The following is an 18060-nucleotide window of genomic DNA, read 5'->3' on the forward strand; positions in this document are numbered from 1 at the left end:
ATGAAAGAAGTTTGGAACAACCAGGACTCTTCCTAGAGCTGCCCCTTCCCCTTAAACTAAGTAATTGGGGGAAAGGGCCTTGGTAGGAAAGGTGACCAAGAACCCAATGGTCACTCTGGCTGAGCTCTAAAGATCCTGTGTACAGATGGGAGAAACTTACAGAATGTCAACCATCACTACAGCACTCCACCAATCTGGGCTTTATGGCAGAGTGGCCAGAAAGAAGCCTGTCCTCAGTAAAGAGGCGTAGGCAGGGGTGTAGCTAGAAGTAACTGGGCCCCACAGCAAATGTTTGTATGGCACAACCCTGCCCCCGCAACTCCCTCCTCCTGGTGTAAACCCCACTCCTTTGGCTAGTCACGATCCAGACCAGGGCTACCACTCCATCCTTTTCCTATGTAATATCTATCTATCTATATATATATATATATATATATATACACACACACACACTGTCTGTCATGTAACATGATTGATGATGCTCTGTGCCTCTCTGTGACCTGTTTACTACAAAATCACAGTGAGATAAAGTGGTCACCGTGATTTTGTAGTAAAAAGGTCACAGAGAGGCACAGAGCATCATCAATCATGTTACTGCTCCGTGTCTCTGCTGTCCGGAGCGGGGCTTGACACTCTTTCACGCAGCAGATTCCACACACAGGATCTGCTCGTGTGAAAGACCCCTTACATGCTCAGATTATCAGTAACAAGCATCCTCACTAGGGTTGAGCGTATTGATCTTTGAAGCCAAGATCCAAAGTCAGTTCACTTCAAACTTCGTTAATGCCGAAGTCTTGGGAGACTTCGGTCAATAACTTTGGTGTTTGATTATTTAACTTAAAACTGATTTTAAACAGGTACCTGAAGTCGGCTTCAGAACCAAGGTACCAGTCAGTACCGAAGCCGACTTCTGATAACCATTTTAGAATCGGTTTTAAAAAAACAGAAAACACTGATTCTGCCCTAGGGCGTGCCGTCCTTTATTTTTGGCTCCTGCAGAAATTTCCTATCCTTGCCTGTGGAACCGCCATACGGACAAACAGGCATGCACTTTGTGTCATTTCCATTTTTTGGCAGGCCCATTGTAGTGAATGGTTATACATACAGACCTAAAAAAATAACAAATGGACATGGGGGAAAAATTCTATTGTGTGCATGAGCTCTAATGTTGATGTCCTATCAGGATTGGTTAGCAGTCTCACAAAAGCAGATCATTTCCTTAAAGGGATTTTCTGCTTTTTTTCTATTGAAGACCCATTCTCAAGATATCAGTAAAACATAAGTAGAAGCAGCACCACACTGGCCTTGGTCGATGTAAACACATGATGCAGCAGCCTCACCATTGACCCACGATCCAGCAGGCCATGAGATAAGCGAAAAACAAGATTGACACCAGCAGCATCTCACATCATCCAAATTTTATTGCGACCTCAAGACATAGTACGACAAATACAGCTGCTGCCCTCCGGTGTAGTTTGGGTGCTGCCCACTCGGTGTAGTTTGGCGGCCAGTGCCGGATACCACGAAAGTCCATCCTTCTCCTCTAATTTTACTAAGATGTAGAGGCTGAGAAGGAGACACTCGGGTCCACAGCACTGAAGCCAGCCGTACTCACCCTTGTTGGGATCTTTCTCACTGGACTGCAGTCTTCACTGACGTGCTCTTCTCCTCTTCAAGTTCTGCCGACGCACTGCTCCAAGCAATGAAATCTAGAAGGTAGAAAAAAATCTTTTGTAATATACTATTAGCCCAAGAGGTAGAAAATGTAAGATGAGGGTAAGAAAGTAATCGAATCCTAGACATGACCTGAGCAGTGCGCTTGGCTATTTCCAGTTTGGTGTTTCGTTACAGAGATAAGTGTGGGGCCCACAGGTAGGACCCGCACCTAACTGACATTGGTGGCATTTTGTAGCAACCCCTTTAATACTTAATTATTATTTTTTTATTTCCTCCTTTGCCTCCAAGATCAGGTACTTTTTAATTTACATAGTCCTAAAATGGCAAAAAAAAATAAAAGTTTCAAAGGAAAACTATACATATGTGGTATCCGCTAGATTTATACTGACCTGGAGAATCAAGATCACAAGTGAAAAAAAAAAAAGTAAAACTGTGACAAAGTTTTTTTTTTTTACCAATTCCACATTTTATGCAATATTAAATGGTTGCGTTGGAAAGTACAACTTGTTCTGCTAAAAACAAGCCCTAATACAGCTATGTGAACGGAAAAAATAAAAAAAAGTAAGGCTCTGGGAAGGCAGAGAGCACAAATCGAAAATGCATAAGGAAAAAAAGCCTCTGGGGGTAGAAGAGGTTAAAATAAAACCTTTGAGAAAAAAAGTTTTTTTGCATCACCATTTTCTAACAGCCATAACGTTTTCATATTTCTTTATGAGGGCTTTTTTGTGGGTGAACTGTAGTTTTTATTGGTACCATTTTTGGGGTGCATGCAATTTTTTTTTATTATTGTTAGGACCCATGCACACAACCGTATACCCTCCAAGACATACAGTCCGTGAGCGAGCTATATGTCCCGGAGCGGCATTGAACGTGTACACAGGAACGCACAGCATCATAGGTTATGTGCGCGTTGGGCTGCACTCGAGACTACTGTCCCATAATCAGTGGCGTAACTACCGGGGAAACGGGAAGCGGCTGCTTCGGGACCCGGGCTGATAAGGGGCCCAGCAGCGTGTCACTCAGATTAAAGACTAGGACCTTTCATGGGTCCGGACTTTGTTAACTAAGTAGCAGGACATGTAGAGCGGCGCCCAGGGATCTCCCTGCACTTACTATTATATCTGGGCGCTGCTCCGTTCGCCCGCTGTGGCCCCCGTTACCATCTACCGCACTGTATGATAATTACTACTATCAGAGCAGGGAGGAGGAGACTGCCCTGTCAATGGGCATTATGGGCGTTCCTTCTCCCTGGGCTGTAGCGCTGTCCAATCGCAGCGCAGAGCTTCACAGCCACGGAGAAAAAAAAACTCACCTTCTCCCTGGCTGTGAAGCTCTGCGCTGCGATTGGACAGCGCTACAGCCAGGGAGAAGGAACGCCCATTGAGAAACAGGGCAGTCTCCTCCTCCCTGCTTTGATAGTAGTAATTATCATACAGTGCGGGAGACGTTAGCGGGGGCCACAGCAGGCGAAAGGAGCTGCGCCCAGATATAATAGTAAGTGCAGTTAGATCCCTGGGCGCTACTCTACGTCCTGCTACTTAGTTAACAAAGTCTGGACCCATGAAAGATCCTCTTCAATACAGTCCATCATCATCCTTCCATCGTCCATCCATGTCTGTGCCCGCTGCCTGTGTGCCCACCTTGTCTTCGCCCCCCTGGCCCCTGTCTGCGCCCCTGGGCTCTGGTCTGCGCCCCCCTGGCCTCTGTCTGCACCTCCCTGGCCCCTGTCTGCGCCCCTGGGCCCTGGCCCTTATCTGTGCCCCCTCCCTGACCCTTGTCTGCGCCCCTGGCCCTTATCTGTCCCCCCCCCCGGCCTTTGTGCCCCTGGCTCCTGTGTGCGCCTCCCTGGCCCTTGTCTGTGACCCCTTGGCCCCTGTCTGAGCCCCCCTGCTTGCTGTTCTACCATCTACTACTGCTTATATTGTTACTCTTATATATGCAGAGGGTGTGCGCTTGTATGTGCCATAATAAGCACTAGTACATGGCGGAACAGCGGGCAGAAAGGGGAGGCTGCCGTGCACTGCAAGCAATAGACAGTATCACCTCCCTTCCCAATGTTTTATATAAAGATAAATAAACAAAAAAAATATTAAAATATAAAAATACTAAAAACACGGTTTTGGTGACCAACTCCACCCCCCCCCCCCCCCCCCAACACATACAGGCACCAAACCAAATAAAATTGAATAAGGGCCCATGCACACGACCATATGCCCTCTGAGACATTCGGCATTGATCGTGTGCACGGGAGCGCACAGTTTCATAGTTTTCTAAAACGTATGATTATGGGACAGTAATCTCGCGCGCAGCCCAACGCGCACATAACCTATGAATCTGTGCACTCCTGTGCACACGATCAATGCTGCTCCGGGACATATGGCTCGCTCACGGACTGTATGTCTTGGAGGGCATACGGTTGTGTGCATGGGCCCTAACAATGATCAAAAAATTGCACCCCAAAAATGGTACCATTAAAAACTACAGTTCACCCACAAAAAAGTCCTCATAAAGAAATATGAAAAAGTTATGGCTGTCAGAAAATGGTGATGCAAAGAAAAACCTTTTTCTCTCAAAAGTTTTATTTTATTCCCTTCTACCCCAGAGGCTTTTTTTCTTTTGCATTTTTATTTTGTGCTTTCCGCCTTCCCAGAGCCTTAACTTTTTTTGATTTTTCCGTTCACATAGCTCTATGAGGGCTAGTTTTTAGCAGGACAAGTTGTACTTTCCAACGCAACCATTTAATATTGCGTAAAATGTAGTGGGAAGTGGTAAAAAATTCCAACGGTGGTGGAATTGGAAAAAAAACAACTTTGCCACAGTTTTACAGGTTTTTTTTTCACTTGTGATCTTGATCTCCTAGCTCAGTATAATTCTGGTGGATACCAGATTTGTATAGTTTTTCTTGGGTTTTGATACTGGCTAATTTTGGAGCCTTATAAGCTTTTTGTAGTTAACTAGCATTGGAGTCTAAAATGATTTTACTAGTTTCCTATCGAGCCCGGCCACAGACAGGGGCTCCGTAGGAAACACTGTGCAGCAGTCTCCTGTCATTCACTATGACAGGGGCTGCCGTACACAAGCTCCGGCTACTCTGATCGCCACACGGGGGATCCGGAGCATTACCAGAAGCGCGTATTGAAAAAAGGACTATGTAAATTTAAAAGTACCACATATGTATAGTTTTCCTTGCCATTTTCGGATTATGTAAATTAAAAAGTACTTGATCTTGGAGGCAAAGGAGGAAATAAAAAAATTAAAATTAAGTATTAAAGGGGTTGTGTAATCTTAGACATTGATGGCATGTTGCTACAAAATGCCACCAATGTCAGTTAGTTGCGGGTCCCACCTGTGGGCCCCACACTTATCTCTGTAACGAAACACCAAAACTGAAAATAGCCAAGCGCACTGCTCAGGTCATGTCTAGGATTCGATGACTTTCTTACCCTCATCTTACATTTTCTACCTCTTGGACTAATAGTATATTACAAAAGATTTTTTTCTACCTTCTAGATTTCATTGCTTGGAGCAGTGCGTCGGCAGAACTTGAAGAGGAGGAGAGCACGTCAGTGAAGACTGCAGTCCAGTGAGAAAGATCCCAACAAGGGTGAGTACGGCTGGCTTCAGTGCTGTGGACCCGTGTCTCCTTCTCAGCCTCTACATCTTAGTAAAAATAGAGGAGGAGGATGGACTTCCGTGGTATCCGGCACTGGCCGCCAAACTACACCGAGTGGGACTTGGAAGGAGCAGGGTGTTGGAGGAGGGCAACAGCAGACTACTAAGAGAATCTTCTTAAAGGCTTTGTCATTTTTTTTTCCTGTTCATTAACTATCCAGATCGGTGTTATATCTGGGCCCCTCCGTTCGCCCGCTATGGCCCCTTTTACCGTCTCCCGCACTGTATGATAATTACTACAATCGGAGCAGGGAGTAGGAGACTCAATGGGCGTTTCTTCTCCCTGGCTGTAGCACTGTCCATTCGCAGCACAGAGCGTCACAGCCAGGGAGAAGGTGCAGTCTCCTCCTCCCTGCTCTGATAGTAGTAATTATCATACAGTGTGGGAAATGGTAACGGGGCCACAGCGGGCATCATACCCAAGAAGATGAGGCTGTAATCGCTACAAAAGGTGCTTCAACTAAGTACAGAGTAAGAAAGGGTCCATTCACACGTCCGTAATTCTGTTCCGCAAAATGCGGAATTGCGAACCCATTTATTTCTATGGGGCTGCACGATGTGCGGCTTGGATCTGGAAATGCGGACCCGCACTTCCGGGTCCGCATTTCCGTTCCAGAAAAAAATAGAATATGTCATATTCTTGTCCACAATTGCAGGCAAGAATAGACATATTCTATTAGTGCCGGTAATGTGCGGTCCGCAAAATGCAGAACGCACATTGACGGTGTCCGTGTTTTGCGGATCTGCAGACCTATGGATCCGCAAAACACACACGGACGTGTGAATGGACCCTTAAGGATCTGAATACTTGTGACAATTTGTCCTTTGTGACTGTTATGTTATTGAATTGTTCTGAAAATGGTGATTGGTTGTCTATGGTGCCCATGAACATGAAGACTGCCCCAATACTGTGAGATACTGCAGTGATAATGTGGACACGTTTGGATTCATTGAGGCTGAGATACAATTCCAGACACATCCTATAGCCAAGAGTGGAGCTGTTTGAAAGTCCCATACAACTCCACTAACATTTGCAGGCCCATACTTGTGTAGGACCACTAGGTCAGGGAGACCCTCTGCTTTGAGGAGGTCAGTTGATTTCAAGGTTTGCAGGGAATTTAGCCATTATACTATAAAATTCATTAAATTGTAAATGGAATAAGGATTTACATTGGTTAAGGATTAACTCTTCATTTTCATCCCCAGGCAACTTATCCATATGAATTATAGACAGATCCATTACAGCTCCAGTGACATTCCTATTGTGCATAAACCCAACATGACGGTAGGAGCTTTTTCCTAAATTTCAGCTTTCTCTATATTGCATTGGCGTTATGTATTAATTGGGGTGTCCAGAGGTATTAAACTTTTTATATATGGCTCACAGTGGGTTATGCTGATCCGATGCTGCTCTGGTGTCCACTTCCTGGTCCTGACTCAACACGTAGGAAATGCCTGGAGATGTCTGCACAGCCAATCACTGGTTATAGCAGTGACCCATCTCAGCCAATGGTTGCTTGAGGTGACCTATCCTATTTGTCAAGGTGGGACCATTAAGTGGAGAGCAGCGGGACCAAAGCAGCGGCGGATCAGCAGCAGCATGAAATTGGTGAAGGTATTTTTTTATTTTTTTATTTTTAAAAGGGTTTTCTGAGCTATTTTTATATCCGGGCCCCCACCGATCAGCTGTTTTGAGAAGTCAGCGGCACTCCTCTGAGTGCCTTTGCCTTCTCACAGCTCATCAAGTACAGCTCCGTACATTGTATGACGGCTGTGCTTGGGGCTTGAATGGGGCTGAGCTGCTCCTAGCCACGTGAACGATGAACGTGACTTCACTTGCCTAGGAAAAGCTGAGAGAAGCGCTGCTGCTTTCCCGAACAGCTGGATCTGTGGTGTTGCCGGGCGTTGGGCCCCCACGATCAGATTTTTATGACCTATCCTAAGGATAGGTCATCAGTAAAAAATATCGGAAAATCTCTTTAAAGGCGTTGTCCAGCTTTTTAAAGGGGTTGTCCGCAACCCTGATGATCAGTTGTGTGGGTGTAGCTCTTTCGCCAGAAGCTAGAACTATAAAGCTCTGTCAACCGTGTAATGGACAGAGGTCATCACTGCACCCCCACTCCCACTGACTTCAATGGGAGCACTGCTGCTGTGATGACTTCTGTCCATAACACAGTTGACAGAGCTTTATAGTTCTGGCGTTGACTTCCAGCAAAGGAGCTACACCCGAACCAAATACGAGCGCTGCCCCTTCTTTCTTTTGTTTGCCCATCACTTAGTAAAAGCTGGACAACCCCTTTTACCCTCTGTGAGCCATATGTACAAAATGAATACCCCTTAACCTCCCCATAGGGGTCACACGACCTGGATATCTGCTGTGGATCCACACTCAGATTACCCCCATTGGAATTTAATGGAGCATATCCTTGGCTACTCTATGAGGAAGTAGTGGCTATTTTAAAACCGCAGTGCGTTCCTTATTCTGCACAGATTTCCTTAAGCAGCACATGAGTAGGGTAGAAAATACTTGAGTAATATGCATTGCCAGCGGATTATCTGCGGATTCTGTCAGGAATGCCTAAATCCAGACAATCTTGAATCTTAGAATGTATGAACATGGCCCTAACAGGAAACGCAATAAGCCGTTTTGACATTTTATACCAGAATTTACAGAGTTTATACTGTGTTTGCACATTTTTATTTATTTTTATTTTTTAGATATCATCTTTGTCTGTAGTTTTTAGTTGAATCTTGACATAGGAAACGGAGATGTCATACATTTTCCTCTATCAGTCTCTAATTTGTGTTTGAATATATCTTCCTGATAACCCACAATTCCACTTCCTGTTTGTGAGTGGGGGTGGGGGGTTCATCTTCCTGTTTCCTGTAGAAATGAACCAAAAACAAGTTGTTATTCATTATAATCAGTGTTTCCAATGCTCCATCCAAAAATAATGAAAACTGGAGTTTCCCATTGTAATCAGCTATGTGGGACGTGACATGTGGATGCTATATCCATGAGTAGGACATGTACAATATATCTTCATGGTTATGAGGAGATTTGGACACATAACATCTTTATATTAAGTTAAAAAGTGGAGTAAACATTGAATTAACGTACCTTGTACAGATCCAGAGGCCCATTCATAATTCTGCTGGTTGACAGAAATACCCATGAGAGTATAGCTAAGGTTTGACTAATCAGGTAGTCTGTTCCAGCACAGAATAGAGTACCGCAATTTACCATATCCGACGTAGCCGTATAATGCCGTGCACCGCTGTATCCCCATTCACTATAATGGGACCTGATGGGGGTCTGGCGGTTTTCTGGCATAAATGCCGGCTTTTCTCTGGAGAAATACCGCTGCATTTGGATCAGTTTACCGCATATGTGAATCTACCCTTAGTTTACTTCCTATAATGCAGTGCAGCTGTATGGAATTTACATTTCAGAAGCCTCTAGAGCCAAAACGGCTACCACATATTGCAGTTGGTAAATTCAGAGCAGGACTTACATGCAGAAACGCCACCAAACCCATGGTAGAACACCCATTTGTGGGCGGGGCTAACATTCTTGGCACTGGACAACCTGAATTTGCCAGGACTGTCTTTGAAATTTAGGGACAGTCCATGCAAATTCTGGGCTCTTGACAACTATGCTACCACTTTATGCTCCTGTCATAAAAAAAAACTGCAAAAATGTATAGTATAGCATAGTATTCATCTAAAAAATAATACATAATGTGTATATAAGTATAGAACGCACATTCTTGGAAGCCCCTCTGAGAGGAAAGGGCCATATATAAGCATGGTCTCCTTGTGCCAGCGCTAAACTAGCGAGATTTCAGCTGTGAAGCCTGTATAATTGTCACTGCAGCTCTGCCCGGTATAACTCTGGACTAATACAAGATATATAATGCAATGTATTTACAAGGTATTTCCACTTTTTATGTAGATTTATTCGGTATAGAAACTGTATAGCATATGCTTTATAATAAAACCCGAATAAGCCATTTACTGCTTTATGTCCCGGTATCGCCTGTGTTTACTTCCCCGCGTCTGTTCACCCTGCACGACCCAGATCCTCATCCTGTGAGAGAAATTATTTGTTTTTTGGATAATTCATCACCAGCAGCTCTGCTTCTGGTCTACTTCAAAACATGGCCGCTTGTAGTCTCCCTGGCAGGACGTCCTGTGTTGTGTGCGGTTTCTCCAGCTTTGTGGATTTTCTGCTGTTGGTTGGCTATTTCCTACCTCAGATAAACCCTGACTCCATTTCAGTGTGACCTGATATCCCTTTCTCTGTTTCCTGACACACTTCTGCGGTGCCATATCATTAAGTAGGTCAGGAGTAAAAAGTCATTTCTCTCTGCCATCCGCTCTGGGCACTTACAGTGGAGGACCTCACATGTATTTATAGAACGCGCAGATATTCGCCATCATGTGATAGACGTTGGGGTTAGAGAAGGATAGATGTAGTCACGTCCAGACACTCGGCATAAACACAGATGTTCCCAGCAGATGCTTATTCTAGTCATTACTGGTGGTGGAGAAAGTGTAACATCAGCGGGGTCAGTAAGAAGCTTTACCGCACTACCATCTGTATAATATTCTAACCTCACTAATATTCTAACCTCATTTATTTTTTTAACCCTGAGGAACGTGACTTTCTTCAGCCATGTGCAGCCCCAAACCATCATGTCTGTGAATATGTACTTCTCTCCCCTCTCCCCACAAACCCATATCCAGAATCTTAGCACTTAGCCGTAAGTCTTGAAATATTGACTAGAGGAAGCTTTTTGACAATGAAGAGGTTAATTCGTACTGGTAACAGATAATTAAGGTGATCCCTGCCGCGATTTACCGAACAGGGTGTCATGAGAGAGTCATGTATTGATTTGTAATACATATCCCCTAATAAATTGCCTTCCCAGGAAGAGGGCTACAGACCACGACTTAATCAGGTAAGTCAGCAATACTGTAAATTCTACAATGGATCGCAGTGAAAAAAGACACTCAGCGCCAAATAATGGTATTCCGCAGCTCAGACAGCGTTGTAGGGGCATACGCTGTCATCTTCGCTTATCTGCAGGGTCATTGTATAGACTGGTAGTTTTTCATTACTGACAGAGAACCCATTAGGGAGACGTAACGTCTTTTCATGTCTCTTCGAGTGGTGATAAGCCTCTGGGAACACTTAAAATTAGTACAATTATGTCTTTGTCTCCTGTAATCGGCCAGATGTGGAAAGGGTTAAATCTTCTATGGTGAGATCATCAAGCCCAGTTACCCAGGAAGTTGGGATTGGGGTATCCGCAAAGGCGGAAATGAGGACTGATATATAAGAATGTTGGAGTGAAAGACACCACTGTCCATTGTATCATTTATAATGTTGGATTGTTTCCCGTATTAAAGGGGTTCTCCGGGATGATATGGTTATAGCAGCAATTATGGAGTTGTAGACGTTTCCTGATATAGTAACAGAATTGTTTTTTAGGGACTGAGTAGATGGTGGGGATAGTGGGGGAGGATGGGGTTTACTCTTTCTTTTACATTTTACAGCAAACAAAAGGAACCAACATGTGGCCTAATTATCTTTACCATCCATAAATGGCATGGCCAAAAGTATCTGAACCCTTAAATGTGGCTGTGCCACTAATCAATAATGCACTATGCAAACACAACATGTGGACTAAGCCCTCACTCTCATATAATAAAGTCTGACATTCTCAGTCAATATATTTTGTTCAGAACACATCTGTGCCCGCCTACCCACGCCAAGGTGATCTCAGTCAGACAGGTCCTACGCTAAACCTAGCTATGCCGTTGGGCATTGTAGGGATTCGCTCTGGTAGGCAGGTTAGCGGACGCAGTATAGAGGCAATCACAAAGTCTTTAACTTAAATAGTTCAGTGTTTATTCACACAGAAGGCAAAACAAAATAAAAGTTCGCAGTCTTGGTGTTTGTTCACACCATTGAAAATCCACAGAACACAAACATTCACCTTGATAGCAGTTTTGCATCAGCGGTCCCCAGTAGGCATTAGGGGCCTGTTTTCCAGCATGCCGCTCTCCGCCCTTTTGCACGCCACACATCTACAGATCCCAAACCACAGAGACTCCACAGCTTTACTGTGAAATGGAGGATAATCCACACCACCTGATTAATGGTGATTATTTTTTATAAGGCTCCCAAGACCCGGCATGGAATGTAGGGAGTAGCCGCCCACCCAGCACTTTGGCTACTCCCAGTAAGAGCCGTCCCGGATTGGCTTTACAGCCATACTAAACAGCTGAAGTGTCAGACTGCAAAGCAATAATGACACTTCAGGAAAAAAACAGCTCTTACCTCACCGAGGTACCCCTTGTTCCTTCCCACAGCATTTACATTCAGTAGAGTGTGCTGCTCCTTGTTACCTCTGTGTGCAACAAGCAGCTATAACCACCTAATGAAGGTCCCCTGTGAGATAGGCGGGGCAAAAGTGCACAAAAAGGCTACTCCCAAAATAGAAGCGCATTCACACCACTCCTTCAAGACTATTCAAAAAATCACAGAAAAAAATACAGAACCTCCTGCACAATATGATAATGAATATGCGGATATGCATGGCTACATTTATAAAATCACGGAAAATAATGCAAACACAACATATGGACTAAGCCCTCACTCTGATATAATAAAATATCATGTGCCCACCTACTACCAGCGCCAAGGTGGTCTCAGTCAGTCAATACCTACTGTAAACCTACCGTACCTATGCTGTATGAGCATTTACATTAAGGAGAGCAGACACTGCACATATAGTGTACCGCTCCTAGTTACCTCTGTGTGCATCAAGCAACCAATTAGAGGAGGAGCACGCATAGCTAGATGCATTATTTTCTGTGATTTTATGATATTTCTGTGATATTCATTATGATATTGTGCAGGATGTTCTGTATTTGTGTCCATGATTTTTTGAATAGTCTTTAAGGAATGGCATCTTCAGGTGTGAATGCGCTTCTATTTTGGGAGCAGCATTCTTCTGCACTTTTTCCCCTCCTATCTCACAGGTGACCTTAATTAGGTGCTACATATAGCTGTGCGGAATCCTCCTCTCATTGGTTGCTGAATGCACACAGAGGTAACAAGAAGCAGCACACTATGGCCCTGATTTATCATACCTTCACTCCAGAATTCTGGCATCAAAAAGACGCAAAATAGGGCTTTTGCGACTTTTTTGCACTCGAATTTGTGACTCTTTACATGCATTTGCGGAAAATGTTGTGACTTTTTGCATTTTCACACCACTCACTCACATTTTGTAATATGGGTGGGAAAGTGGGTGTGTTTAGCAATGTTAACCGCTTCTAGCCTGGGCCAGTTTTCGCCCTTCTGCCCGGGCCATTTTTTGCAAATCTAACTTGTCACTTTATTTGGTAATAGCTTTGGAACACTTTTATTTATCCAAGCCATTCTAAGAATGTTTTCTCGTGACACATTGTACTTCATGGCAGTCATAAATTTGAGTCAATATATTTCACCTTTTATTTATTAAAAAATCCCAAATTTGCCAAAGATTTTGAAAAATTAGCAATTTTCAACATTTCTGTTTCTCTGCTTTTAAAACAGAAAGTGATACCTCATAAAATATTTATTACTTAAAGGGAACCTGTCATGTGCATATTTGATTATAATCTAACTAGTTATATACAATCATTAACTACTAAAAAGTACCTTAGATGTATTCACTTACTGGTGTGACAGGTGGTTACCTCATAATATACACACAAAGATGCCGCATGCTGCATGCTAATGAGCTGATTGGAGTCCAGCGTGATGTCATTGAGTCCAGCGTATATTTCATTCAGAGCTATAGCCACTCCCCTGCCCAACTGCTGCTGATTCATATGGAAAAAAACTTGAAGCCCCCCTGATCCACCTTACAGTAGAAACTCCCAAAAAGTGACCCAATTTTTGAAACTAGGGGATGAGGTGCCAGTTTTATTGGTACTATTTTGGGGTACATATGATTTTTAATTGCTCTATGTTAAGTTTTTTTTGTGAGGCAAGGTAACCAAAAAATGGCTGCTTAATATGTATACTTTTTCTTATTTAAGTTTTACACAATGATAGCATTTTTGAAACAAAAATAAATAATGTTTTAGTGTCTCCATAGTCTGAGAGCCATAGCTTTTTTTATTTTTTGACTGATTGTCTTAGGTAGGGTCTCATTTTTTGTGGGATGATTGCTTGGTACTATTTGGGGGAGCATATGCCTTTTTGAGCGCTTGGTGTTGCAATTTTTGTGATGTAAGGTGACAAAAATTGCATTTTTTGGCACTGTTTATTTATTTTTTTATTTTTTTACGGTGTTCACCTGAGGGGTTAGATCATGTGGTATTTTTATAGAGCTGGTTGTTACGGATGCGGCGATACCTAAAAACGGATCCGCTAAAAATACAGATGACATCCGTGTACATTCAGTTTTTTTGCGGAACGGAACATCTGGCCTCTAATGCGGACAATAATAGGACATGTTCTACCTTTGAATTGAAATACGGAAACGGAAGGCATACGGAATACCTTCCTTTTTTTTTTGCGGATCCATTGAAATAAATGGTTCCGTACACGGAACGTAAACTGAAAAAAATCAAAAACTTTTATATGCACAAGCCTTTATTCCATATTCCCATTCTCTTTAGGCCTCATGCATTTGCTAGCCATGCTCGTGCTGTGGACTGCAAATTGTGGTCTGCAATGCAACGGTACGCACTTGAATGGGGTCCGCGATCTGTATCCGACAGTCCGCACTTCAGAAAAGTAGTGCATGCACTACTTTTTTGCAATGCAGAGGCACGGACCAAAAACCCATGGAAGCCGTAGTTATGAATGTGCAGCTCTATTCATTAATTTTCTATATAAATGAATGGAGAGAGTCACGCATGAACAGCTGACTCTCCATTCAAGCAGCTGAGGGGCAGGGTCCCCATTCTGGTCCCAGAGGTGGGGCATCTGTCAGACATTGATGGCATGTACTTTGGATGTGCCATGATTTTATAAGATGGGATAACCTCATTTATAGGTTGTTCTATGAAAATATAACTCAACGTTTGGAGCTGAGGGATGGAAGCATGACTACAGTTCATGCCTATAGCCAGCTGAAGGCCGGGTTCACATGTTGAAAATTCATTTGCGGCTTCCACTTGCTTGTTGTTTCTGTGAATTGATTTATTAATGTAGAGGCCATGGGGCAGATTTACTAGGCCTGTAGGTGGTATATACTTAGACCGGCTGTCTAGACCAGAACCAGGGGCTCGGGCTGGATGATAAATGTGGTGCAGGGATGAACATACTGGGGGAGATTTATCAAAATTGGCCTAGTTGCCCATAGCAACCAATCAGATTCCACCTTTTATTTTTCAGGTGGAAAATGAAAGGTGGAATCTGATTGGTTGTTTTGAGAAACTAAGCCAATTATCCTTTAAACCAGTTTTGATAAATTTCCCCTCTTTGCCTAGCTCTTTACCAACTATTGGTTGGCTTACTTCACAATTCTGGTCCATAAAAAGTGATATCTTAGACCATGCCAACTTCTAGTGAAATGACACCCCTTTCCATAAGCCCCATCCACTTCACATGCATCGAGGAAAATTGTGGAAACCCTAATTGCGTCAGTTTGTTCGACTTTTTAAGCCGATTAGTAAATCTGGGCCAATGTCTCTTCTTTTTTAGGACCATTGTTATTACCATGGAGCTGTGCGCGGAGAGAAGGACTCCGGTGTTACAGTCAGCACCTGCTCAGGAATAAGGTGAAGACAGAAATCGAATGCTTCAGATGACGTTAATAATAAAATGGCTATATACAGTTATAACTAGTGACCCCCTAAGACCTCATGCACATGGTGGTGTCCGTATTTCTGTCCCCAAAAAATGTATCTGCAAAATATACATAGCTTCTGTGTGCATTCTGAATTTTTCTAATTCCCTTCAATAGAAAGGGGTATTGCATCCACAAATACGTGCAAGAATAGGACATCTTCTGAGATTTGTGGATTGGGCACACTGATTAAAACACTTGTGTACATGGCCCTATAAAAGTGAATGGGCCTGTGTTCTCTCCGGGAAAAAATAGAAAGCCCACTAAAGAAAAATACAGTTGTGTGCATGAGCCCTAAGGGCGTGTGCATATGTAGCAGATTTCTTGCAGAAGGGGCCATTTCTGAAATTACTGTTGATTAAAACGGATGCAAATTAGGGTCTGTGTAAGTGCATATATATTCCAAGGTACCACTTGGAACTGAACCCGAGTTACGTCCCAAGGTTTTTTACAGTAATAATTAATTCACTAAGTTATTACACAAAGTCTCGCAAGACTTCGCGAAGTAATAACTTCCCGCTCCGTACAGTATTACAAAGTTTTATGCAAATCGACTTCAGATGAAGCATCCGAAGTCGATTTGCTCATCCCTATATATAATATTGCAGCACTCATGTTCCTGATTGTATCCTGTGGTCTTCTACATCTTTGCAATGATTTATATTAGGGCTCATGCACACGACCGTTGTTGCAAATTGCCGATCCGCAAAACAGGGATACCGGCCGCCTGGAACGGAATGGCTGGCCCCTAATAGAACAGTCCTATCCATGTCAGTTATGTGGACGATAATAGGACATGTTCTATTTTTTTGTGTAACGGACATCCAGACATATGGACACGGAACGCACGTGGAGTCATTTCCGTTTTATGGTTTCACATACGGGCCTAAAAAAAAGGAACAGACACAGACAAAAAATAAGTTTGTATGCATTAGCTGTAAGGCCTCTCGCACACGATCGTATGGCTTTTTCAGTATTTTGCGGTCCGCAAAAAACGGATCCGCAAAAAATATGGATGACGTCCGTGTGCATTTTGTTTTTTGCTAAACGGAACAGCTGGCCCCTGATAGAACAGTACTATCCTTGTCCATTATGCGGACAATAATAGGACATGTTCTATCTTTGAACGGAACGGAAAAACAGAAATACGGAAACGGAAGGCATATGGAGTACCTTCTGTTTTTTTTGCGGATCCATTGAAATGAATGGTTCCATATATAGTCCGTATACGGTACACAAAAAACGGAATGGAAACGGAAAACAAAAAGAGGCCTAAATGTGACTATTTCACTTGCAATAGCCCTTTTCACCACGTTGCCAACTTTTTCCATAGAGACAAATACAATAACGCCACAACCGCATAGTGCAATAGCGGTTTATTGTGCGGTCAGTTACAATAAAGACAGCAGCAAAATGGGGTTGTAAATAACCTACAGTTGCAGCCCCTACAGCCGCAGGTGGGCGCATCCCAGGCACAGCATGGCCGCTCTGTGTGGTCATATGCATTGGAGGTCATCTAATAACATCCTTATGACCCTTTTGCAAATTTTTATATATCCGTGCGACAATATTTTATCTCACAGGCGTTAGGTGATCGGTGACATATCAACGTAAACGGAAGGGGGAGACAATGCTCAGTCACATGAAGCTGTGCCGACACGTCACCTAATAGGAAGAAACTGTGACCACATGACCGTATTCTGAAAGAGCAAATGTGCGCAGAGCCTTTTTGGAAAGCAGAAATATATTAACCCCTTCAACTGAAAAAGGCTCTGTATGAGCTGAAACGTAGCACACATATGGCTGAACAAAGTACCAGCTGAAACCGTTTTTGCAGTACTTCCGTTTCTCCCTTTTCCCAGTTGTCATCTGTTATGCAGTGTAGGGTTTTGAGGGTTATTGCTATAGATTGTGTATAATTCACATAATATGTGTCTTACTGACTCTTGTGCCTGCAGGGGACTCATAACACTTAGCAATGGTGTAAGCTATGTATTGGAACCATTGCCAGGAGACAGTGATCGACATCTCATCTACAGAGTTGAGTATCTTGAAGTGGAAAAAGGCAAATGTGGACACTTGACGTCTGGAGAGAAACACTTCTCCAACTCCACCTACCATCCTCATAATCGGGTGAGTGCGGTGCAATCTGAATTGAATGCTATACGAGCTACAACTATATATACACAATAGGGGAGAATACATCTGTAATACAGAGCATACTAAATGAAAGCTAAGGCATACAGACACAGTATAGCGCCATAGATTTCTATGAGTGCTGTATAAGTCCTCCATGTAGCACAGATCTGTATGTGGCCTTCTAATTAGTGATAATCTAATTAAGGGCTCGTGCACACGTCCGCAAAAACGGATCCGCAAAAAATACCGATGACGTCCATGTGCATTCTGTATTTTGCGAACAGAATAGCTGGCCCCTAATAGAACAGTACTATCCTTGTCCGTAATGTGGACAATAATAGGACATGTTCTATTTTTTTGCGGAACGGAAATACGAACATCCGGAAACGGAATGCACACGGAATAACTTCATTTTTTTTGCGTACCCATTGAAATGAATGGTTCCGCATACAGTTCGCAAAAAAAAACGGAACGGACACGGAAAGAAAATAAGTTTGTGTGCATGAGCCCTAAATAAGTATTCCTACCCAGAACTTTCCCTTGAACCCAGTCCCTCCTAGTGAAGCAACAATCTTGGGGCTCATGCACAGGGCTGCAGTTTCTATCCGCATCTGATCTGTATTTTTTGCAGTTCGGATGTGGACCCATTTATTTTGTCTGTTGAGTGGCCCACATAAAAAAATAGAACATGTCTTTCCATTTTACAGACAAG

The 18060-nt window shown here is 43.2% G+C and overlaps 1 protein-coding gene across 2 annotated transcripts in view; it reads left to right on the top strand.

Moving 5' to 3' along the window:
* Nucleotides 1–18060, top strand: part of ADAM19 (ADAM metallopeptidase domain 19) — a 103598-nt gene that overhangs the window by 34057 nt on the left and 51481 nt on the right. Inside the window, exons 3-6 of one of the 2 annotated variants that reach the window (XM_044277914.1) lie at nt 5188–5281; nt 6556–6634; nt 15065–15141; nt 17168–17342. In XM_044277914.1, the coding sequence (XP_044133849.1) occupies nt 6569–6634; nt 15065–15141; nt 17168–17342 (318 nt within the window). In that variant the 5' untranslated portion in view covers nt 5188–5281; nt 6556–6568. The remainder of the gene's footprint in view (nt 1–5187; nt 5282–6555; nt 6635–15064; nt 15142–17167; nt 17343–18060) is intronic. The other variant, XM_044277913.1, reaches the window with a different exon arrangement.

Source organism: Bufo gargarizans, chromosome 2 (assembly GCF_014858855.1).
Source record: "Bufo gargarizans isolate SCDJY-AF-19 chromosome 2, ASM1485885v1, whole genome shotgun sequence".
Lineage (NCBI taxonomy): Eukaryota > Metazoa > Chordata > Amphibia > Anura > Bufonidae > Bufo > Bufo gargarizans.